The sequence below is a fragment of the Microtus pennsylvanicus genome, chromosome 2, assembly GCF_037038515.1.
Source record: "Microtus pennsylvanicus isolate mMicPen1 chromosome 2, mMicPen1.hap1, whole genome shotgun sequence".
Lineage (NCBI taxonomy): Eukaryota > Metazoa > Chordata > Mammalia > Rodentia > Cricetidae > Microtus > Microtus pennsylvanicus.
The window spans coordinates 38,604,726-38,626,886 of record NC_134580.1 but is presented as its reverse complement, the minus strand read 5'-3'; the positions used below and the strand labels follow the sequence as shown (position 1 = coordinate 38,626,886).

Sequence of the window (22,161 nt, the reverse complement as noted above, 5' to 3'; positions counted from 1 at the left end):
TTCCCTGTCACAACCTGGCTTAGGAGTGGAGTCCCATACATTGGAAACAGAGGAATTATAAACGCAATACCCAGACTTATCAAGGCAAAAGAAAGGATGTGTGAATGGGCTTTGTGGGGAAAATATCATAAATTTCTAACTCTAGAACTATATATTTATATACAAGACCAAAATGGGATGATGCTATCTGCAGGAAACGTGTAGAAATACCAAAAATATTCACAGGCAGGAAGAAGCCATCCCAGGCGTCACTGAAGATTGAAAGCCTTTTAAAAGGGAAGGGATGCAAGGATGGGGGGAAGGTCATGACTCAGCCTGTACCAGGCAACCATAGTTCAGGGAAGAGATGGCACATCACCTCCTCTGCTTGCCATTTTTCTCAACTGTATGCAGGCAGCTGGTAGTTCTCTTTTCTGGGAACACACATCTCAGACATACTCCCAAGACAAGTTGGCCCAGCTGCTCACTAACATCTGTTCCCAGTCGCTACAGCAACCTCCAAGGTCTGAGATGCTGGACCTCATGGAGAGCACAGAAGCACAATTGCACCCTGTCTGTGAAGCACAGGGCAGGCAGCTCTGATGCAGAGTGTGCCATGTGCTTACATAAGCTTGTCTACTCGGGTTTCCTGACCCAATCAGAAGGGGAAGGGCCAATTGTCTTTTGAGAAAGAGTTTGCTGAAAGGAAGAGAAACAAGGTAAGCAGGCTTCTTCCTGGCCTCTGACTCACAAGATAAGGACTGTTTTCATATTGAACAGATCAACTTAACTGCAGAGCAAACAAAAGTTTCCTTAACTGGACATCTCACCCTTCTCTATGCTTTAGGACTCTAAGTCCCATTTAGTCTGCTCTGAACAATCACTTGCCAGAGGAAAAAGAAAAGGAGCTCCATGTCTTATAAACTATAAGCAATGAGGTGAGCAGCATGGTGTTTCAGAGAGAGGAAGTGAAGAACAGGACACACAGTTACTGAGAGGTGGGTGCCACTCCTTCAGGAGAAAGAGCCTCACCTGGTCTGATCCCTCAAACAGGCTTCCAACACATGAACCAACCCTGCACACTTGGCACATGCCTTTCTATAGGATGAGTACATGGTCCCTGCTTCCCAGTGTGTGCCCAATAAATACTGAACTGTGCTAGTAGAGTACAGGAGATCTCTCAAAGGCCCCACTGAAAGCAGGCTCACAGTCAAGGGGGCAGGCTTGTGGCTTTTGTTATCTGATCATCTTCTCATATGTAGACAATCTTCCCAAAGCTGCCATTTTGCTGTCCTTTCCGCTCAGTACATTCAAGAGTGCACATCACAGCCAGGCTCCTCTCATAGGGCCTCTTCCATACACAGAGTCCAGGAAGTCTCTGCCTCTAATAGCAACCCTTAGCAATGGTTTCCTACATCTCTGCACATTCCTCAAGTAAAAAGATCTCCACCCTACCCACCTAAATATCACCCCAGAGTCTTTGAAACTCTGTCCTGTCTCAATGCCCACCATTTTCTGGGTAGGGGCTGGAACAAGGCCTTGGCCAAGGCTGTCTGTGACTTTTGATTGACAACCTTGAAGATGCTTCTCTGTCAGCAGGTGTATCAGTTATTTTTCTATTGCTGTGATAAAATGCCATGACTAAGAGCAACTCAAGAAAGTTGATTTTTGGCTCCCAATAACCAAATGCACAGGCTCACCTCTTGGCTATTGCTATTGAGAGAAATGCTCTGACTCTCAGGTCACTGTGCCTCCTTGCTCGTATTCCCATACCCACTCCTTTTTACTTTGGTTTACACCCCTCAGCATCACAGTCATATCAAATCGACCTCTTTATTAGCTTGGACTGCTGTAACAAAGCATATTAGACCAAGTGGCTTATGAACAGCTTATGAACAGTCTGTTCTTAGAGAACAGACAATGAAATTTGATATCAAGGTTCCAATATGGCTGGGGCCTATCTAGGGAGGACCCTAGACCCACATAGCACTGACTTGATGTAATTTTATGGGTGCAGGAGTGTGAACTAGTTTCAGGGCCTCATTTACTGGCATTTGTCCCATTCATTAGTGATCCATCTCTATGACCTGGTCTCTTCCCAAAGCCCTACTTGCTAGTGCCACAATCACATTTGGGGTTAAAGTGGAACATATGCATTCTGAGAGAGACAAACATTTATTCTATAATGGCCTCTCTCAAGGAGGGCTGATTTTGTAGAAATAACTCAAATTGGCTCAGCATGAGATTGTACAGGAGCCCACATGCATGTGTTAATTTAGGTGATGTAACTGTTTATCTTCCAGAATGAACCATGCAACAAGCTCTCCTAGGAAAGAGGTGGGACTGGAGAGGTAGTTCCATGAGAGTACACTTGCCCAGCCTGGGCAAGGTTGGGGTTCAATATCTTGTACCAAAAAAGATAAAAGGGAAAAGGGATCTTTTTTATCATTTTATCTGAAACTCCCAGTATGGAGCCTAGATAATGCTTGCTGCCTGCTGAATAGAATCATCTAAAAAGAAACATTCACAGTTGACTCTGTACGAATAGTAAAGAGTTAAGGAGTTATGCTATATCTATAGTGCCAAGAGCTAAGATACTGCAGTCTTAACATATACTAGCTAGCACAGGGCCAAATGTTTCATTTGCATAATCTATTCAATGGCCCAACTGGGGAGATTCTATTATTTTAACATATTATAAAGAAGGAAACTGAAGTTCAATAAGAAGTACTCTGTCCAAGGTCACGGGCTATGAAGTGACAGACCTGAGGTTCGAGTCAGGCATTTTATACCTCCCATCTAGGTTTACTACACAGATGGTTGTGTAGGATACACCCTAGGTTGACACCTATGTCACAGACTTTGTGAGAGGTATGCTTTGTGCTTTCCACACAGCACAGAGCCCATAGCCTGCCTGGAGATGCTAAGACTGCTCAGTGAAGGTACTATAGGCCTTCTAGCTAAGTACCATTAGGTCTGAGCTCACATTCATGGTCACAAATATTCATGATGCCTGTGAAATGTATCTGGCCCTGAGTCTGGTGCTTGACAGCCTAGGGACACCTAGGAGACCAAACCTCCACCTACCCTTATAGATCTTCAGTGTGATAAGAACTAAGCATGCACAAAACCATACTCGGTTATGGTTTAGAGAAAGTCTCTAAGAACTGGGAGGGGAAGAGGGTCCTGCTGCCTTCCCACACTTCACTACTGTCCAGAAAAGGAGGAGAGCTTCTTGTAGGGTGGGTCTTTTTGAAGGGAGTAGTCACTGCAACTCTTCTTTTCCCTATTTAGTTTGGGGATAGGAACAGAGAGCAAACTGAGGGCTCTTTCAGCCTAAAGCCCTTCCTGGAGAAGCAAAAAGTCCACAAATGCAGGCTATTCTCTGACCTAGCCCTATATGACAGAGTACTGCATCCAGGTCTGATGTTAGCATGGGGTATTTGGTTCTCATTTGACTATTCGGTGACTGTACCCATCATCTATACTGCCTAAGAGATTAACACAAAGGCAGTAGCTTAAAACAATCCCAGCCCCCTTGAATCAAATTGTACAGGTGGCTGTCACTAAGTGGAGATGTTCTGTGCCTTATGGATCATAGATCTGATTAGGCCTTACTGATCGAGCTTCCTTCTTTAGAATCTATATCACCTACTAACAAAGAAGTAAGGTCACTCACATTCTCCAGCTCTAGAGGACAGCACCTTGTAGATTAAGAGGCCCACTAAGGGTATACTGAAAGACCACTGCCACAAAGAGGTCAGGACATTTGATACATTTGATACACAAGTCTCAAGGTGGGAATCAGTTCTACAGAAGGGAAGAGAAGATGAGGAGCAGGATAGAGATATCAAGCAAACTGTAATAAATGATCGTATCAAAACTCAAGCGGGATTCTGCAGCTTGTAGCGGACAACAGTAGGAAAACTGGGGCTTAGAAAAAGGAAGGAATAGGCAATCCTCAGTGGACTGGCATCCTCAGCTCTAAAGGTGGGTGGGTATATGTGGGGACCGGTACCATAACGAAGAAACAAATCAAATCTTTATTTGATTTCTGTGAACCATGTCTCATATGTCCAGAGATGTATCATGGAACTCATTCTTACTTCTAAGATTTCACAAAGAAACAGACTTTTCAGTATCTACCAAGGCATGAGAGGGCTCAACAAGTAATAAAAGAGCTTTGAAAGGAAGTCATTTGGAATATCAGCCATCAGCCATTATGCCAGGGGCAGAAGTCTCTGAAAGAAATTTCATTTAGGAAGAAGAAAAGGAGAAGGTTGAAAGGCTGGGGAGAGCTAAGGAGGGTCTACAGGGGACAAAGGGGGCACTAAGTGGCAAGGGGGGTAAAATGCAGTGTGTTCACCTGTCCCTGCATCTCCATGCTGAAGGCCACAGATCAACAACTGCAGAACAAATGCTCTGTGAAGAGGCAGCTGCTTGAATATTAGGGACCTGACAGAACTAAAGTTGGCAGGGGTTTGTGAGCAAGCCAATTTTATGACAATGTTCCTGCGTCAGGAGCCAAAGCTGATGATCAACCAACAAAAACCAGAACCTGAGGTGAGAAGTCTGTCACAGAGGGGGCTATGATGGGTGCAAGAGGGGGTAAGAAGTCACTGAGATTTTTCTACTTACAAAGGAGCAGAAGAGCTGAACATGTAAGACACCAATAGAATGAAAGCCAGGAGGATCAGAACGAGTCCCGGACCAGTCAGGGCTAGGAAGTGAACCCCTGTCTCAAATATCAAACCAAGCCAATAAGGCAAATGGAAGAGTTGGGGGGATTAAACAATAACAGAAAAACTTGACTTGGAGGCAGCTGCTGAAATCCTATGGCTATACTTAGCGTCTAGCATTAGATCCTCTGAGCCCACAACCGTTTACTCTCTGTCCCTGTGACATGCATTGTTCTCTGTCCACAAGTACACATGTACACAACATACAAATATACATATGCATGTTTCCTTAACCTTCTATGAAGAATCCCTTAGATGAACCACAACAATGACAGAAGCCATAACAGGATGGTGAGTGACACCTGAGAAGCCAAGGTACTGTTCACAGTGCAAGAGGACTAAGCAGCTGTTAGCTGTGTCACACACGGCACACCAACATGAAGTCAACCCAGCCTAGGAAGGGAAGAGGGGCCAGGCCTGCTGGGACCTTATCTTTCATCACTAGCCCCTGACTGCCTTGACCCTCAGAGGAAACTGTTTCCAATATATGTCAAAAAGTGCCCTTCACAAACAAAACCATCAAATTCCATTATTTCATGTTATTTGCACTTAAAGGGACAACAAAGGAAAAGAAAATGGACCTTGCTTAGCTTGTTCTGAGGTCAAGGAAAGAGGAGAGGCCTCCCCATGTCTCATTTTAAGGCACTTCAGCTGGCAGATATCCTCTATACCATGTAGGATTCTCTGGCCAGGCTGCCTGATACATAATTATAATAAAACAGAAGAGAACGTTCTCCTTAAAATGGTCACAAAGATGGACTTTGAAGCTGCATCTAAATCCTTTCCCATATGCCCCAGCCCATTATTTGACTACAGTCCCTGGTCATGCTCAGCTTCATGAGCCAGGGGAAGAATCCAGGCTGGAATCTCTTTGCAAGAATCTTCCAAGGCACCAGACTCTCAGGCCAGGGTCTGCACTTGGAAGTCCCTCAGCAGAACAGCTTCTCTTCGCACACATAGTCCAGATGGAGGGTGACAGTGGGTTCAGCAAGCTTGAAAACTGGGGATTCGTCACTTTTACTTATTGCTATACTTCAGAGTGTCTCCAAAGACTCACGCCTTGAAGACTTTGTCTGGAGGGTGGCACTGGTAGGGGGTAAGGAGAACCTTCAGGAATCAGGGCCTTGCAGAAGGAAGTAAGATCATGGAAGCAGGTCCTGAAATGGAATATCTGGGTCCCCAGCCCCTCTTTCTAGTGTTGTGTCTCAAGGGCCACCAAGTGAGCAACGTTGCTTCACCATGCACTTCTGGCCCAAGTGATGCAGCTAAAACAGCACAGAGTGAAACCTTTGAAGCCAGGAGCCACAATAAATATCACCTTATAAGTGCCACACAACAAGCAGGAAATGGCAGTGCATTCCTGTCATCCCAGTGCTGGGAGGGGGACCCGGGGGACCCTAGGGGCTAGCTGCTCAACCAGTCAAACCAAGCATAGAATTCAGATTCAGTGAGAGACACATTCTCAACAGGTGGAGAGTGACAGATGAGGACACACAGGATCAACCTCTAGCCTCCACAGGTACATGCATGGGCACAGCCATGTACACAAACACATACATACACCAACATATACCATACACACATATAAAAAAAATGAATCAATAAAAATAACCTGGAATTCACTTGGGTCCTATAGAATATGCACATAAAACAGACAATTCTGTTTTAAAATACATAAAATTATGGTATGTAACAGTAATTTAAAATTCATTGTTATAATTCCTCATGTGCTTTTACAACACATCCTTGCTTTTTCTCTTTAGTACTGATTAACCAGTGACAGAAGAGTCAAAACATGAAACCAACAGTTCAAGCAAAAATACTCAGTTGTTATTGGGCAATTTCTTTGTGTACTGGCTTGGACTGCAGCAAGAGGAAGTCGTCAATACTGAAGCCCTATGCTCCTCTCATGAGGAGAGGGAGAGAACTTGCTTCCCAACAGGGTTTATAGGACTCCATCAGCGGCTCGGCAGTCTCATTAGCACATGCAATTTCCTGAAAGAAAAATAATCAATCCCACCCAATAAAAACCACCAGATTAAATGTAAATGATGGGATAATTTAATCGGAGAAAATGTCAGTTCCTCACCTGCAAGAGCTTGAGATACTTCAGTCTCTCTGGTACAGGTGTGGGCAGATTAATGTCTATCTGACCATCCATCCATCCATCCATCCCCTATTCTTTATTCTTCTATTCATTATGTGTTACAGTTACTGAAAGGGAGGCTCAGGCAGGCACACGAGATGATGACTGTGCTACACACACACACTTGAGAACATTTCCAAATGGAGTCCCTCATGATTAGGTTCACAGTTCTACTTGCAGCTCTGGGTTGAAGTACGAAAGAAGGCTCCCTCAGGGGTACCACTGTCTCCTCCTGTGAACATCTGTACCTGCTTACACAGGTCGCACTGATGCTGATCTGCCTTGTGCTCTGTGGTATTGCCAGTCTGATGGAGAGAAGCTCACAACTTCACGTATGGCAGCACTGACTGTGACACTCAATAAACTATATCCCTGAGTAGCAGCCAATCAATATCCTTCATTAAAACAATATACAGAAGACGATAAGTTACACCTTCTGAATTCTCTAACATTCACATGTGTGAACCAAGCAAAGCCCTCCCACTCCTGCCCTAGTCAGACCCTGTTCCAGTAAGTACCAGATCTTTTTCAAGATTCCAAAGATTCCACATCTCAGGACACAAGTGAGGAGTACCAGAAGATAAGGAAGACAACCTGGAGTCTGCAACCTAGCAAACGCCAAGTAAGAAGGCTGATGCTGCAGGCTTCAGCATCTGATGTCTTTCTGGTATTCAACTTCTGTCCAAGGCCTGGAGGGAAACTTCACTGTGGAGTAAGAGTTTTAGACACTCAATTCAAATATTCCACTACAGGGCAAGTCTTGTCTAAGGATGGAGAAATCCATGTTAAACCAAAAGTTCCTATTGTCCCAGAGATTTTCATGGCGGGAACTTTTCATGCTTTGCCTCATACACTGAGAAACCATTGAGTAGTCGAGAAAACAAGAGTGAGATCTTAACTTCAAAGGTGGGTAGCCAGGACATATGATTCAGGAGAGCCAGTCTAAGAACTGTCTTTGCTCATGCAAGAAAACTTATTTTTTTTCCCCTTGAAGTTAAATGTCTCATGTTTCATTCTTATTTCTCAGTACTAACTTCACAGTAAAGCTTGGCTATCACTAGTCTTTTAAGTTTCTCCTGAAATTTCAGAGACATCTTCCCCCAACAACCCTTTGTCCCAAGAGCCTTCAGCCCCATGCTGTGAACATCGGCTCTGTTTGTTCACCATTTCGCATTCCCCATAGCATACCACTTCATTCCTGCCTAATTTCTTTCCACGGAGAATAGACACCTCGATGGCAGGCACTGGTTCCTTCCTGGAACTCCAGCACCACAAAACTCACTGACAACAGCAAGTACTCAATAAATACCAAGTGACTGATAAAAGAACACATATCCATGCAAACCTTTATAATCTATATTTAAACTGTCTTCATGAACTTGAAGTATATAGTTTCCTGGTTCTGGTGTGCTTACTGGCTTTGTTTTCTGCCTTTAAAATAGCTGTGTGAACTAGTTTTGTTGACTGAGATTTCTGTCCTGCCCAGTTCCCACAGTCATTAAGTCCCAAAGAAATCACACAGAGGTCTACATTAACTATAAAATGATTGGCCCAGTATATCAGGCTTCTTATTAACTCTTATAACTTAAATTAGCCCATAATTTTTGTCTGCATTAGCCACATGGCTTGGCACCTTTTTTGCAAGGCAGTCACATCTTGCTTGCTCTGTGTCTGTCTGGGTGACGACTGCAGACTGACTTTTTCCTCTTCCCAGAATTCTCCTGTTCCCCTTGCTCCACTTCTACTTCCTGCCTGGTCACCCTGCCTATATTTCCTGCCTGGCTACTGGCCAATCAGCATTTCATTAAAATACAACTGACAAGACCATTGTCCCACAGCATAGTTTAACCTTTTTAAAACCTGAAGCAGGTACTAAAGAGACAGGTATGAGTAAACAAATGAAACTCGGATTATCACATGTGGTATATCCTAACAGACTGCTGAAGACTACTGATGTCAGAGGAGGAAGTGAATCAAGCACTGACAACTTGGTAGAAACATGTTTCTTCCCAAACTCATCATTTTCTTCCTCTCCTATATGAATCTAAAGCCATGACGTTTCTTTTAAAAGGACAGTCCATGCAGTAGGATCAGAAACCCATTGCCGTTGTTCTTGAGTTGTCAGTAGTCTGGCTTTGAGGGAGCCTAGGCAGTTTGGATGCTCAACTTACTAGACCTGGATGGAGGTGGGGGTTCTTGGACTTCCCACAGGACAGGGAACCCTGATTGCTTTTCGGGCTGGGGGGAGACTTAATTGGGGGAGGGGGAGGGAAATGGGAGGCGGTGGCGGGGAAGAGACAGAAATCTTTAATAAATAAATTAATAAAAAAAAGAAAAAAAAAGAAAAATGATAATTATACTATTGTTCAAGATCTTATAAAAATAACTGACTAGATTGGATAAATATAACAGAGAGGAAGAAAGATGAAGAGCAGAAAAAACAAATGAAATGATTACTGGTCATATTAATAAATATACTTGTTTCAAGAAAAAAAAAAAAGGACAGTCCGTGAGGAAATACTCCTGGGCATCTCTGGCTATCCCCACACTTCCTACTAGTTTACTAGTTTCCTTCCTGGTAGAGTCTCATTATGCTTATTTGCATTCTATGATTCCCTTAAAAAAATTGAGAGTCTCCTCAGTGTTTCTAAAATATACTAACCTTTCTCCAATACATCTGCACAAACAGAGTCACTGAAAAACAGCCCCATAATAATCCATGGAGACAAGACCAATTTCATTTCAAATTCTCCGCTAGGCAAGGCAAAAAGTTCTGAAAACAAAACAGGGAAGACGGGCAGTGGCTTGAGGAGACAAATAATCTGGGCAGAGGAACCTCACCTGTTTCACAACAGTTACTGTCCCAGGCGCCATAGCAACCACTGAGGCCACAGCAGTGGCATCGTGGGTCTCCGAACCCAGCTCAATAATCTGCTGCAGAATGTTCACAGCTGTAGGGTCAAGTCGATCGCCTATGGGAAAGAAGTAACAGGACATCAATAAGCTCTCGGCACTGAATAGCATTCAACGCAAACTGGGTCCTAGTGAAGACTATGGAGTGACACCTACTCCAAATAGTTCATGGGTTCTCAGAAATCACTTACTCAGAGAAGAGAAATAACTTGTTTGGTATCTTTTAATTTATTAAACATTTTCTATAAGAACCTCTCAAGGCCTGCCTGGAACCATAAGCAATGGCACGATGATATGATACTCGTTGTTTTCTTTGATGTATAAGTCACGTGGGCACAAAAAGCAGAGATTTGCCTCAGGTCATCAATGTGATGGCGTCACAAACATGGAACTAAAGCCCAGATGAACTGAATCTTGATGTGGTTACACAAACTGCCCTTCCGTTACCAGCTGACATGTTCAAATGCAGAAGGTCTCTCCTGAGGGCACGTAGATGTGCAGAGAAAGCATGCCAAGTGGCAGGCAGAACACCCAAGAATGTCTTACTTATCCAGCCAGTGAGCTTGTGAAGTACAAGCCAAGTGAAGCCTGCTTTCATTTTAATCTTGTCAGAAGACAGGGGCCACCCCATCAGGGCAGCAGCTTGGCACACCCTTCCTGCTCTCTCTCACCATCTGCTGCCTGTCTGTAATCCTCCTGAGCACACTGTCACCCAGATCACTAATTCATGACAATGGAAATTACTGTTTGGTCTCTGTGCTTCATCATGTCATGAAGTCTTGGCCAATGTTTACACCCTCATAGGCAAGCTTTTTGCAGGCTATAAGCCAACATGAATCAACCAATAAGAGACTGGAGAAAGAGACTTTGCCATGATCAGTGTAGTAGGTACAACATGACCTGAGATGGAGGGAGTGATCTACATAGATTCACAATATACCAAGAGTATTCCCCCTTTCCCACAATACACCTGTACCTCGAGATGACTCAGATGTGCCTTGCAGCTAACACTCTGAATTCCAAAGACTAAAATGTTTACTTTGGTGAATCACTGAGGTTAGATTTTAATTCCTCCTCCACTCCCTCCCTGATCATTATCCAGCCCAACTATTAGTCAGCCAGGAGCTGTGGTTCCCACTGGGAATGCAGATGAAGTATAATCCCACCCCCCTACTCATCCTTCCTGGGCTGACAGGCTGCTGAGACCCATGTGTAAGTAAACCATCATAACACATGGTATTGCAGGGCAGTTAGGGTACAGTAAAGATAAGTTTGGTGGGATTCTAATAGATGGCAAGCGATCTAGGGGTTGAAGGTGGGGGTGAGCTAGGCAAAAAGAGTTCCACGAGAGGACTGCACCCAGGCTAAAATGGAGCACAAGTGAGAAACGCAGCCTCTGCAGATACCCGCAGAATCTAGCCAGGACAACACAGCCTAGGGGCAAATAAGCAAGACAACTAGGCAGCCAGGAGGTAAAGTGAGAAGTCTAATCTGTCCAGTGACAAAGATGGAACAGTATCTGAAGTTCCGTGGGAAGACACTGGTGGGCACATGGGCATGCGCTCATGGACTCTTTAAGGAAATAAACACTAGTGGGGAAATGGGGACACGCTCATGGACTCTCCAAAGAAAGACACTGGCGGGCAAGTAGGCATGTGCTCATGGACCCTCCGTGGAACACACTGGTGGACAACTGGGTATATGCTCATGGGAGATAAAGACATCACTGACCACTGAAACAGAAACCCAAATTCAAATAGGGATTCAGTGCTGGAGTCTTGCCTCACGGCATGGCCTTGACTCTAGACGTGTGGCCCTGGTTCCCTCTAGCATGCCAGCAGTTAACTGTTTGGAAATGGATGCCCATGGGAGTTTGGATGAAGCTTTCTTAAGACTGGAAATGAAGGATTTCAAGTCAGGACAGGAGCAGTTTTCTCCTCGTATCTCCCATTACCACTTGTTGTCAGTACTTTCCCATTAATCCTGCTTGCTTGATTCAGTCTCTGAGATGCATGTGTGCTGACATTCCCAGAGTTTTGGGAAAACGGCTTCCAAGGTCAGTGTCCAGTTTGTAAACTGATCAAAAAATTCAAAATTATCATTTGATTTAAAAATATGTTCTGGCTTTCTGGGAAGAATGGAGACAGATGAGTGATCCTGAGCATACAGATATATATTGGTCCTCCTAGGGTGACCTACCAGTATATCACATTCCAGTCACCCACTGTTATCACCTGCCTGGACACTCTGGACCCTGGGATAATGCCCATGGAATAGAGGGCCATGAGGAAACATGAGGCAGTGGTAGGAACTGCCCGAGGAAAGTCAGGAGACCCAGACTCCAACTCTGCTACCTAAATGGAGGACTCTCATCACTATATACAGTGGATATAAGTATATCCACCTTTAAGTAAGAATGTCAAGGTTGTCCCCACAGAAAACTGCTTTGGAAATAAGTGTGATCCACACGGGTCCCACCATGGCTGGGTTCATTCTGAAGAATTTACAGACAGACATCCTGGTTTGTTTGCTATGGAAAGAGCAGCACTGAGTGAGAAAGGAAGTCGGGGCACCCTCACCACTCTCAGAGGTGTATCTCAGGTCTTGAAGTGCGGCCACTGCTGCCTGTGTCCCCTGAACATCTTCTTCAGCTTCGGTGATGTAGAGGTATTGGGTGGAGGGCTCCTCAGGAATCTCTGTTGCTGGCTAAAGAAAAACGTCATCGTCTCAGCATCCCTCCAAAAGATTAACAGCAACCCCCAAATTCCAGAATGAGATAAACACATACAGGAGAACAGCGCTTCAAACGTCACTGGCATAGCTCTCCCGAAAAGCCATCTGCTCCGACAAATGCCTTTCCCAGAGAAAACATTTTCTCTCGAGGGTCAAGATGTCATAAGGCTACTTGAGTGGAAGCTTGTTTCTCCCCATACTCATGATACAAAATGAAACATACTGTTCATAATGAACATAAGTGAATATATGCTTCTACAGGCTCCTCCCACTGCTCCTAACACTGTCTTTTATCTGTCCCTTACACTGAGGTCTCTGGCCATGCAGCTACCAGAGGCAAAGGAACAGCCATGGGAGAAAGTAGGGAGAAAACGAATTGTTCCTTAGCATGTAAAGTACGCACAGGTCCTACCCACCAAACCATAGTTATTGACATGACCATCAATTTATTACACATAGAATGTAGAGGGGTATATTCTGCAATATCAGGCTATGTGAGGGGAGGAGGGGCTGAAGTGATGTTCAAAGATATCTTCTACCTCAAGGGGAGAAACAGAGAAAGCATACAGTCACAGAATGAGAATAAAGATCTCTTTCTGAGAAGGAACACAGCCAATACCATAAGGTGTGGACCATGAATCTCACCAATAAAGAACAAAAGGTGGTTTTTGGACAAAATTTATAGAATAGTCAACATTATATTCTATCAATATCCATCAGCCACTGACACAGAGTTTCAGAGTAACAATTGTCCTTCCACAGCCAACTGGCCAAACTCAGATTATACTTGCCTGACACGAAGGCAAGTAATAGCCAATGAATGTAGAAATTAATAAAAAGAACATTTCCCCTTTTGAGTTGCACTAAGGAGTATATCAGTCAACTATGGACCCAGGGGCTTTAGCTTGTGAAAGAGCTGTTCTTCTGGGGAACACGGGTAACAATGACATTCAGTAACGCCTCTTCTAAGTGACAACTCAAACTGCCAGGAAGTCAGTGTGTTTGCTGTTCTACTGGTGGTCGCACTGTGCCCAACTTCCTCACTGCTTAACTGTCTAACTTGGAGGCAAAGGCATATTTTTGTGTGTACTATTTCATGAAGGCCATAGCTCTGCTAATAGTTCTAAAACTTGCTGAAAGTACTGACTGAGATGGGGGGATTTCCTGTCAGGAGTCAGTATTCCAACATCTGTTTCTTTAGACAACAATTTCTGTAGTGTGAACTTAGGAGTTGAGGAGTATAATGATGGCACCACCTATGGTGATGGGACACTGAGGATGCCGTCACCAACACCACCACAAAGGGCTTATCTGCCACACGAGCTCCAGCATTGTACATGGTGTTCCCTCCGTCAGCTTTTCAGTCTACCAGCCTACTGTATGGCGAGAACACTAAGGCTACAACAGTCAACAGCGGCTCAAGGGCAAATGCCATAGACACAGAGACAAGTTCAAATTCTGTCTCTTCAAACTTCACCCTTTTTAGTCTTAATTTATAAAGTTTCAAACACATATAGAAGTAAAGAGAGCGGTATTGTAGGACGACAAAAACATATGTGTCTTGTCATCTCAAACCTGTCACTCAATCGCCTGATTTAAACAATTATCAACTCATGATCAGTTGTGCCATCTATGGTCCTACATCCTCCATGACATGCTCTTGGATTTGTGTGTGAGTGTGTGTACATGTGAAGGCCACAGTGTACATTTTGAGGTCAGAGGACAATTTAGCAAAGTTGGTTCTTTCCTTCCATTTTTGTCTGGGTTCCAGGGATCAAACTCAAACCCCCAGGCTTATACAGAGCATGAATTACACACTGTGCCATCTTGCTGTGGCTCTACCCCTGATGGCTTTGAAGCAAATGAGAACCATTGTTTTCTCCACAAGTATTCCAAATGAGGCTAGATGTGGAATTTTCCACATGTGGGTGGTATACTGATATCACAAGCTTTTAGAATTTACAGCATTGAGGATTCTGAGTTTTTGTTTTAATTAGGGATTTTCATCATATAGATGACGATAATAACAACAGTAAGCCCCATGAATTCCTAGTGATTCTTTGACTTGAAGTTGGCACTAAGGCTCCATCTAGCTTTGGCCTCTGCTTATTGTAACATCTTCTTCCAAGAGTAAAATCACAGTTCCCTTTATACACAGAATGTTCCCACACTTGCTCAATTATAACACGCACAGGAAATAGTTTCAGAGATTAAGCATAGTCCACCAGATTGTAGCACTCATCAGTTCTTTGTCTCTGGCCTTAAGGTATCCAGCAATACACTGTTTCCATAGTTACTTGTTTCTGACTTTAGTGGAAACCCTCTAGTATTTCCAAATGAAATAAGACACTGGCTTATGGCCAAGACACATACATTTTTGTCATCTTAAGGAGCACCCACAAAGCTCTACTGAAGTTGTATAACAGGTGAACAATGCTTTCTGCTGAAAGCCTTTTTGCATCTATGAAGGTGATCATTCCATTCTTCCCCAAGTTCATGGTGAACTATAGAAGCATACATTCTTCTATAGAGCCACGATTTCCTTATATTTCAAAGTAATCTCTGCACTGCCATAGTGTTTCATTATTTTTATGTGCTATGAATTGTTTCAAAGACCTTACTCCTGACCGGTTATAAGTAGGTACCCTGTGAGTCCACAAGTCAGCTGGGGGTGACTGTGACTGCCAGAGAGGGATGAACCTTGGCAGTGTCTGGAAACAGCTGGCTGTCTCAGTGAGGTCTAGAGAGGCAGGGTGATATCACTGGTACATGGTAGGAAAATGCCAGAAATGTTGCTAAACTTCCTATAGGGTCCAGACAGATCCTCCACAACAAAGAATCAATAGTGCTGAGCTTGAGAAGCCCTGTCTTGAGGGACTGCAATCTGTCCATGATAGTGGCATCTGGTAGCTGTTGGCTCTGGGAATGGTGACAGATGCAAATTTCTAGGGAAACAATCAGTGGGTAGGACTGGGAGCATTTGGTAGAGGAAAAGAAGAACCTGAAGTCAGGAAATAATAAATAAAGGCCTGGAGGTCTTTCCAATTCTCTCAGAGAAGACAGCAACAGAACATTTGCCTCTACTCTGTTGACAGCAACATCTAAATGAGGATTTGTGAGCTGGAGAAGCAAAGACAACACTCCCAGAAAAGCTCAAATAGCCTGGAATGAGATTCACATAGGTGGCTCAGATCTCACTCAGAGGGACCCAGAGCTATGACCTGAAATGGCTGCAGATTTCCAAGGAACACATCCAGTGCTCTCCAGGGCAGACTGTGCCCAGCACCTGGGCTCACCTGACTTGCCACATGTGTTTCAACATGTTGAGATCATACCACACCTAAAGTGTTACCTCCAATTTGGGATCTTCATCAATTTCCACTACCTTCAAGCCATGTTTGTTCTTCAAGTGCCTATTGAACTCCCACTTGGTACCATACACAAAGTTGCAAACAGGACACTTCAGACCACCTGCAAGCAGAGACAGGAAAACAGCAGTGTTTATAGCAAGTAGGCATGTTGCTGTCTCTTTCTGTCCAAACATGGAAGAATAAGCAAAGTGCTTTACTTTGTGTCTGGCACCTACAGTCACTCAAGCTTACCTTAGCACTGAAATAAAACAGCAATGGTATATCAGCTTTCAGTGGAAAGATTCTGGAACTTAATACACTGTTCTCATTTATTGAATAGGCTTTTGCAGAAAGCTTAATATCAGTTTGATATCTTAAATGCCAGAGAGAAACGAGCAACATAATCCCCTTGGCCAACTGGATTGCGGCTAAAATCAATCTTTCATGTAGTTATCTGCAAAGAATATTTTTTTAAGTCACTAAAGAGCAGAGGTTGATTTGTCAATCTCCTTTGCCCCAAATGCTTACTTACAATCAGATGCTCAGTTCTCAAACCCTTTCCAAGAGAAGCTAAGTAGCGAGAATAAATTCCCCTGTGAGTTTCCCAGTAAAGAATAAATTAAAAAGTCGTTCACATCCTGAAGTGTCCCTGTTTATTGAACCAATTAAATTGTGCACATGTTCCAGGCAGTGTTTAGATGCTTTAATTGGGATAATGTATAAAACTCAAGGTAGAAAAAAACCAAAACAGTAAGGTCACAGAAGAGACTTAAACTAAAATTAAAGCAGAAGTAGCATTAAATTGGAGACTGGCCACCAATTTCTTAGCAGGAGATGCAAGGTCTAGCCAGAGTAGGCTAAGTGCAGTCCCCGTGCTGGGTGACCAGCTCTCCAGGCCAGAGTTGGGCCTCCACATGAAGCTGGGCCCAGGCAGTGGATGCCCTCACCAAAGTTCCCCTGCTTGAGTTTCTGCAGCCTGGTGACTCTGCAGTTCCAGCAGCTCATGCGCCAGTGGGGAGCTGTCATGTCTCACCTTCTCCTGCCCCATGTTTTCCTTGAAAAAGTGCCCTCAGTAAGACCTTCCACCTTTGCTCAAGGCTAGACCAACCCTGCTTTTCCCTGAAAAAGTTAAACACAGCAACAACCAACAGCAAACTTCCTGAGGTCAAATGAAGGCTTCACAGTGAAACTAGAATACTATTTTAAGGAAAACTAATTCAGGGAGAAAAACAACCTCAGATTATGTTTAAATTGAACTTAATATGATAATGCCCAGCATTAATTAAAACTTCAACCTTTGCCATACCAACTTTAATTAAAGAACAACAAATAGAAATATGTAATCTCACCTGAATGTATAACTATGCCATTTAATTGACATCAGAGTAGAGAGAAATAATTTCTACTTCAATTAATTAATTTCTTAGTGTGCACAGTAAAGGTCAATAGAAGGCTTGGTGAGCTATTCTCAACCCTGGCATCAAATGCTCCGTAAAGTTGCAAATGGCCAACCACAATTTCCTCACCTGGACTCATTAACCAAGAGAAAAGGTAGGAGGTTAAGGAGCAACTTTAAAAGCTTACCATGGCAGCCTTGCTCTTTACAGAATCAAATCTGCTGGACATTTAGAGGCTTTCCATTAAAAAACCTTCTTTGTGGTGCCTGATGTTATGGAAGATTCCACCTCATGTTCAATAACATGAGTCTAGGAAGGGCACAGAACATGAGGCGGGCAGGCAGATCGTGTGAGTCTGGTGGGCTTCCTTACTCTCTTCTACTAAGGTGAAGATACCAATCCTCATTTCCTCATGAAAGAATACAGCACAGTATGCAGACTATAGGATCCCCCAAATGGGTATTCTAACCGCTGGAACATGTGAGCACGTGCATATCTAAAAGGGACTTTTCAGATGTGATTCAATTAAGGACTCTATAGTGAAGATCATTCTAGGACATGGAATGTATCTAATATAATTGAAGGGAGCCTCCCAAGAATAAATAGGAGAGGGTCATCATAATGATGCGATATGAGAAAAACTCCACTGAGCATCCTTGAGTTCGAAGGTTGAAGAGAAGGGACCACAAACCAAGTTATGGCAAAGCCTCTAGAAGCTGGACAAGGTCAGAAAGCAGATGTTTCCCTACCCCCTGTGGACTTGTTAGCATCTCTACTTCAGCTCAGGGAGCCTTAGTTTGTGTATCTGACCTTTGTATCTGTAAGATCCAAACCTGCATAGTTTTAAGTTATTTGCTATATAGTGGCTTTGGGAAACTAGTACAGGCATTCAGAGATTGGAGCAGCATAAATTCTAATTGTTCTTAATAATAAAAACCCAGAGTCAGCTATTAGGGGGAAAGCTGAGAGACCAGAGAAGCAGTGCAGCAGCCACTAGAGAGACCGTTTACCTCTACCAATGCTCATAAGGAAGGGACCATCCTGTCCTTGGACCTTCCCCAAAGCAATGTGCTTATCCTCTTTGAGAGTGGATGAGGGTTGGGGTTGGAGGGTAGATGGAGGGAATGGGAAGAGGGGAGAGGGTGGGAACTGAGATTGGTATGTAAAATGAAAAAGGATAGTTTGTTTTGTTTTCTTCTTTTAAAAAAATGGAATAAAAGAAATTAAATAAAATAGACTCTACTTGATGTGAGGAGCTAGGAGGAATTCATGGTTGTGTTTTAATGGTCACATTAACGTACTTCCATGTCTCATATTTCTACCTTTATATTCATCCTTTTGGGGATTAACTCCCATATAATAAACTAATTGTGTGTCACCACTCCCTGGCCTCAAGGGGCTTAGCTCCACACTCTCATCTTTAGGCAAGCTTTATTTGTTAAAACATAAACAAAATATCACTACACAGAAGCAGCTTCATTAAGGAACTTAGATACTGAATAGTTTAAATTTACAAGATGAGTAAGTTAAATGAGGACTAGGAGTTCCTGCAGATATTCACATTTCCTGTTGAATAAGAAAGTTTTACCCTTAGTGACCTGAAGTGCTGCTACATCACACCTGGCCACAGGACTCAGGGCTATCAGATCCTGTGCCCGCCCTAGCCTCCCTCGGATCCTTGAGAAAAACAGCAAAGGGAAACTACAGCAGAGGAAACAAGAGAAGTTCATCATTAGCCGGCTGGTATCCTGAACTCTAATGAGAAGTCCCTGAAAAACACACCACTAGAACCATCTACCAGTAACTCATTGAGTCTGGATTTTAGACATTTTAAACATGTTCCAAAATTAAATTGATGACTTTTGGGCTATTTAAGAGCTTCTGGATTTTCTGTTATGCTATTTCCTGAGATTAGCATGAATAATACGATATGCGTGTGCTCCCATGGATACAGATTTACATTTTTCTAATTCAGTAGTTCAAAATAACAAAGACTTCAGCAGAAGCCAAAACTGAAGCCTTCCTCACATACCTCCTGTCATTTCTTCTCTAGTCGTGATTATCTATTGTCACTTCAGTGACTCTCAAACGGGGGCTCCAGAGAGGGCTCAGCCACTGTGAGAAGAAACTGATGGCCTTCCCAGGACCTTGCTTTCATGTGGAAGGGAAGAATTCTTTAGTCACACCCACACCATCAGAACACAGGTCCCTAATAGGAGCTGCCTAGTCCCCATGCTACTGAACAAAAGATAAGCAGGTTCCATCTCAGGTAGGAATACCAATGAGTGCCACGATAAAATCACCTAGTTTAATACTGAGTTTCAGAGACTGGGCTGCCCACACAGGAGAGGCTGAAAGATCTGTAGACATATCGTAGGTTAGGGTATTCATCAAGCATTTACTTCATGTCAGAAAATAGCTGGAACTATCAGAGAATAAGAACTAATTTTTGCAACTCCTGTTGAGGCAGGTATTAGCTTCCCCTGGGATGATTCTGAATGCAAGATCAAGTTCAGGGAAGATAAGCACCTGTTCCAAAGGCCATACTGTGCAGAGAACCCAGTTAAGGTCTATGTGGCTCCTAACCCTATGTGCATTCCAGAGAACCTAGAGAAATCTGATAGGGTGCTTTGTGCAGAACAGACCTTTGCTAAGTCTCCACTTCATCATATCACACGCCTCTTAGAAGGGAGCTATGACTTCATGAAGCCTGGCACCAAATCACCTTACACACTTCAGTGCCTATGACTGCTGACCTCGTCCTTGAGCGAACTTTAATCTGGCATCGGTGAAGGGGCAGGAGTCAGGGGACTGCCAGGTACATCTTTCTCAAACAGCACAAAACATACATTTGTATAGGAGAAGACTTCAAATCTGTACTGATGATCAAGTGAGAACTTAAAGAAATCTACCTTCAAATGAGATACACATATGTTACAAGCTGGAAATAAACTGCTTCATGTAATGCTTAGGAGAAGTCTAATGTCCAAATAGTACCAAAATAGTGGAGACATATTTAGGTGTCTGCTTCTTCAACAAGCCCTTAGAATGGGAGTGGTGGTAGGGTGGGGATGGAGACACATGAAAGATAATGATCAAGCACTGATCTTCAAAGCTTAAATATGAAACTCAGGTCCTGCTAGGAAGTGCCAATTGATTAGAGAGCCTGAGAAAGTTAACAGAAAACTTGGGGAATAAAACAGTTCAGGCTCAGCACAGCTTTTACAAAGCAGTGATGAAAGCCTAAAAGCAGTGATAGCCTCATCAATCAGATCCAAGGGCCTGTCCGACCAGCTATACTGAACATCTATTTTCTGCCAATCAAATCCAAGAGTGTGAAGGATGTGAAAACTAAGCCCCAGCTTCTCACTCATTATTTACGGTGACTCTAAGTCAAATCCATCCTCCCTTGTGATTCCTGGACATGACGACTGTCGTGAAAAACAAGGCAATGGAGGCTACTGGTGGTGCAGCTTGGTGGTAAGGTGCTCGCCTAGCACGTGCAATGCTTAAGATATTTTTCAGGATATCTAAGGCATCTGTGTACTCAAAATGTGTTTTTCTATACCCCATTCCCACAAAGATCAACTACTAAATATATCTATAGTAACATTGGTTACAATTTTATTTTTAAATCTAATTAAAATATAATTACATCATTTCCCCCTCCCACTCCATGTCTAGCCCCCTCTCTGGAGTTCATGGGGTCTTCTTCTTTAACATCAAGGAAGAGGGGGAATAAAGACTGTAAGAGCCAAAGGACCATGAAGTGTTGTGTTCTGTGAGATCACACCTTCTAGCTATGCGAGAGAAGCCTTCAGGCATACACACAGACATAATATTGTATACATAATAAATAAATAAATAAAAATTTCTGCTCTGCAAACATTATGTACAGACAAAGTAGACAACAATATTGATGGATACCACTGTAGGTATCAGAGATTGTGGGTAATGTTTTACCACCACCTTTTAGATCACCATATAATGGGTGTAATGAGTTGTAATTCTGACTTGTGTTTTCTGGTGAATAATGAGGATAGTGATGGCACACCAACTAAGAGGAAGAAGTCATGTAATGCAGGGTTGATGGGTTAGAACTGAGTTGTTAAAGTCCAGCAGACAGCAGAGCTTCTCAACAGGCCTGGGCCCCTCTCCTACCTTGCTGGATGAGTGCTTCAGTTGCAAGCTCCCTGCTGCCCACGTTGGCATACTCCTCGTTGGGATGCTTCCTGTTGTAGTGTCGCTTCAGGGAGCCAGAGATGTTACACGAGTAGTGACAATGGGCACAGCGGAAAGGCTGGAGGAACAAGAACAGAAAAGGTGAACATTGGCAAAGAGGAGTGCCTCTGGTGAACATGTGACACCAGCATGCCAGCAAATGAGCAGGCCCCAGAGACTGTCGCTGGGGAATGGCTCATCCTAGTTAGGGTTTCTCGTGCTGTGATAAAATACCAAGACCAAAAGCAACTTGGGGAGGAAATGACTTATTTCAGCTCACATGCCCTGGTCACAGTTCATCATGAAGGGAAGTCAGGGCAGAAACTCAAGGTAGGAACCTAGGGGGCAGGAACTGAAGCAGAGGACATTTGAGGAGTGCTGCTTACTAGTTTGCTTCCTATAGATTGCTCAGCCTGCTTTTTTATACCATGCAGGACCATCACCCAGGGGACACTGCCTCCTGTTCACCTACATCAATCAATAAAATGATCTACAGGCTTGTTCATAAGGCAATCTTGTGGGGCACTTTCTCAACTGAGGTTCCCTCTTCCCACACGACTCTAGCTTGCAAGTTGACATCAAATCCAACCAACACATCCTGCTTCCATGCAACCCCAAGTGGCCAGGGCAAGGTAGGACCCAGGGACTCCACTATAGAAGCCTGCTGCCCTTAGATCATGATT

At 43.5% G+C, this 22,161-nt stretch overlaps 1 protein-coding gene across 2 annotated transcripts in view; it reads right to left on the bottom strand.

Annotated features, from left to right (window-relative positions):
• Window positions 1-22,161, bottom strand: part of Zfat (zinc finger and AT-hook domain containing) — a 171,155-nt gene that overhangs the window by 7,804 nt on the left and 141,190 nt on the right. The window contains exons 12-15 of one of the 2 annotated variants that reach the window (XM_075960878.1): window positions 21,419-21,557; window positions 15,896-15,981; window positions 12,357-12,483; window positions 9,706-9,836 (exon numbers count right to left, since the gene is read on the bottom strand). In XM_075960878.1, coding sequence (XP_075816993.1) covers window positions 9,706-9,836; window positions 12,357-12,483; window positions 15,896-15,981; window positions 21,419-21,557 — 483 coding nt within the window. Of the gene's footprint in view, window positions 1-9,705; window positions 9,837-12,356; window positions 12,484-15,862; window positions 15,982-21,418; window positions 21,558-22,161 lie in introns of both variants that reach the window. The other variant, XM_075960877.1, reaches the window with a different exon arrangement.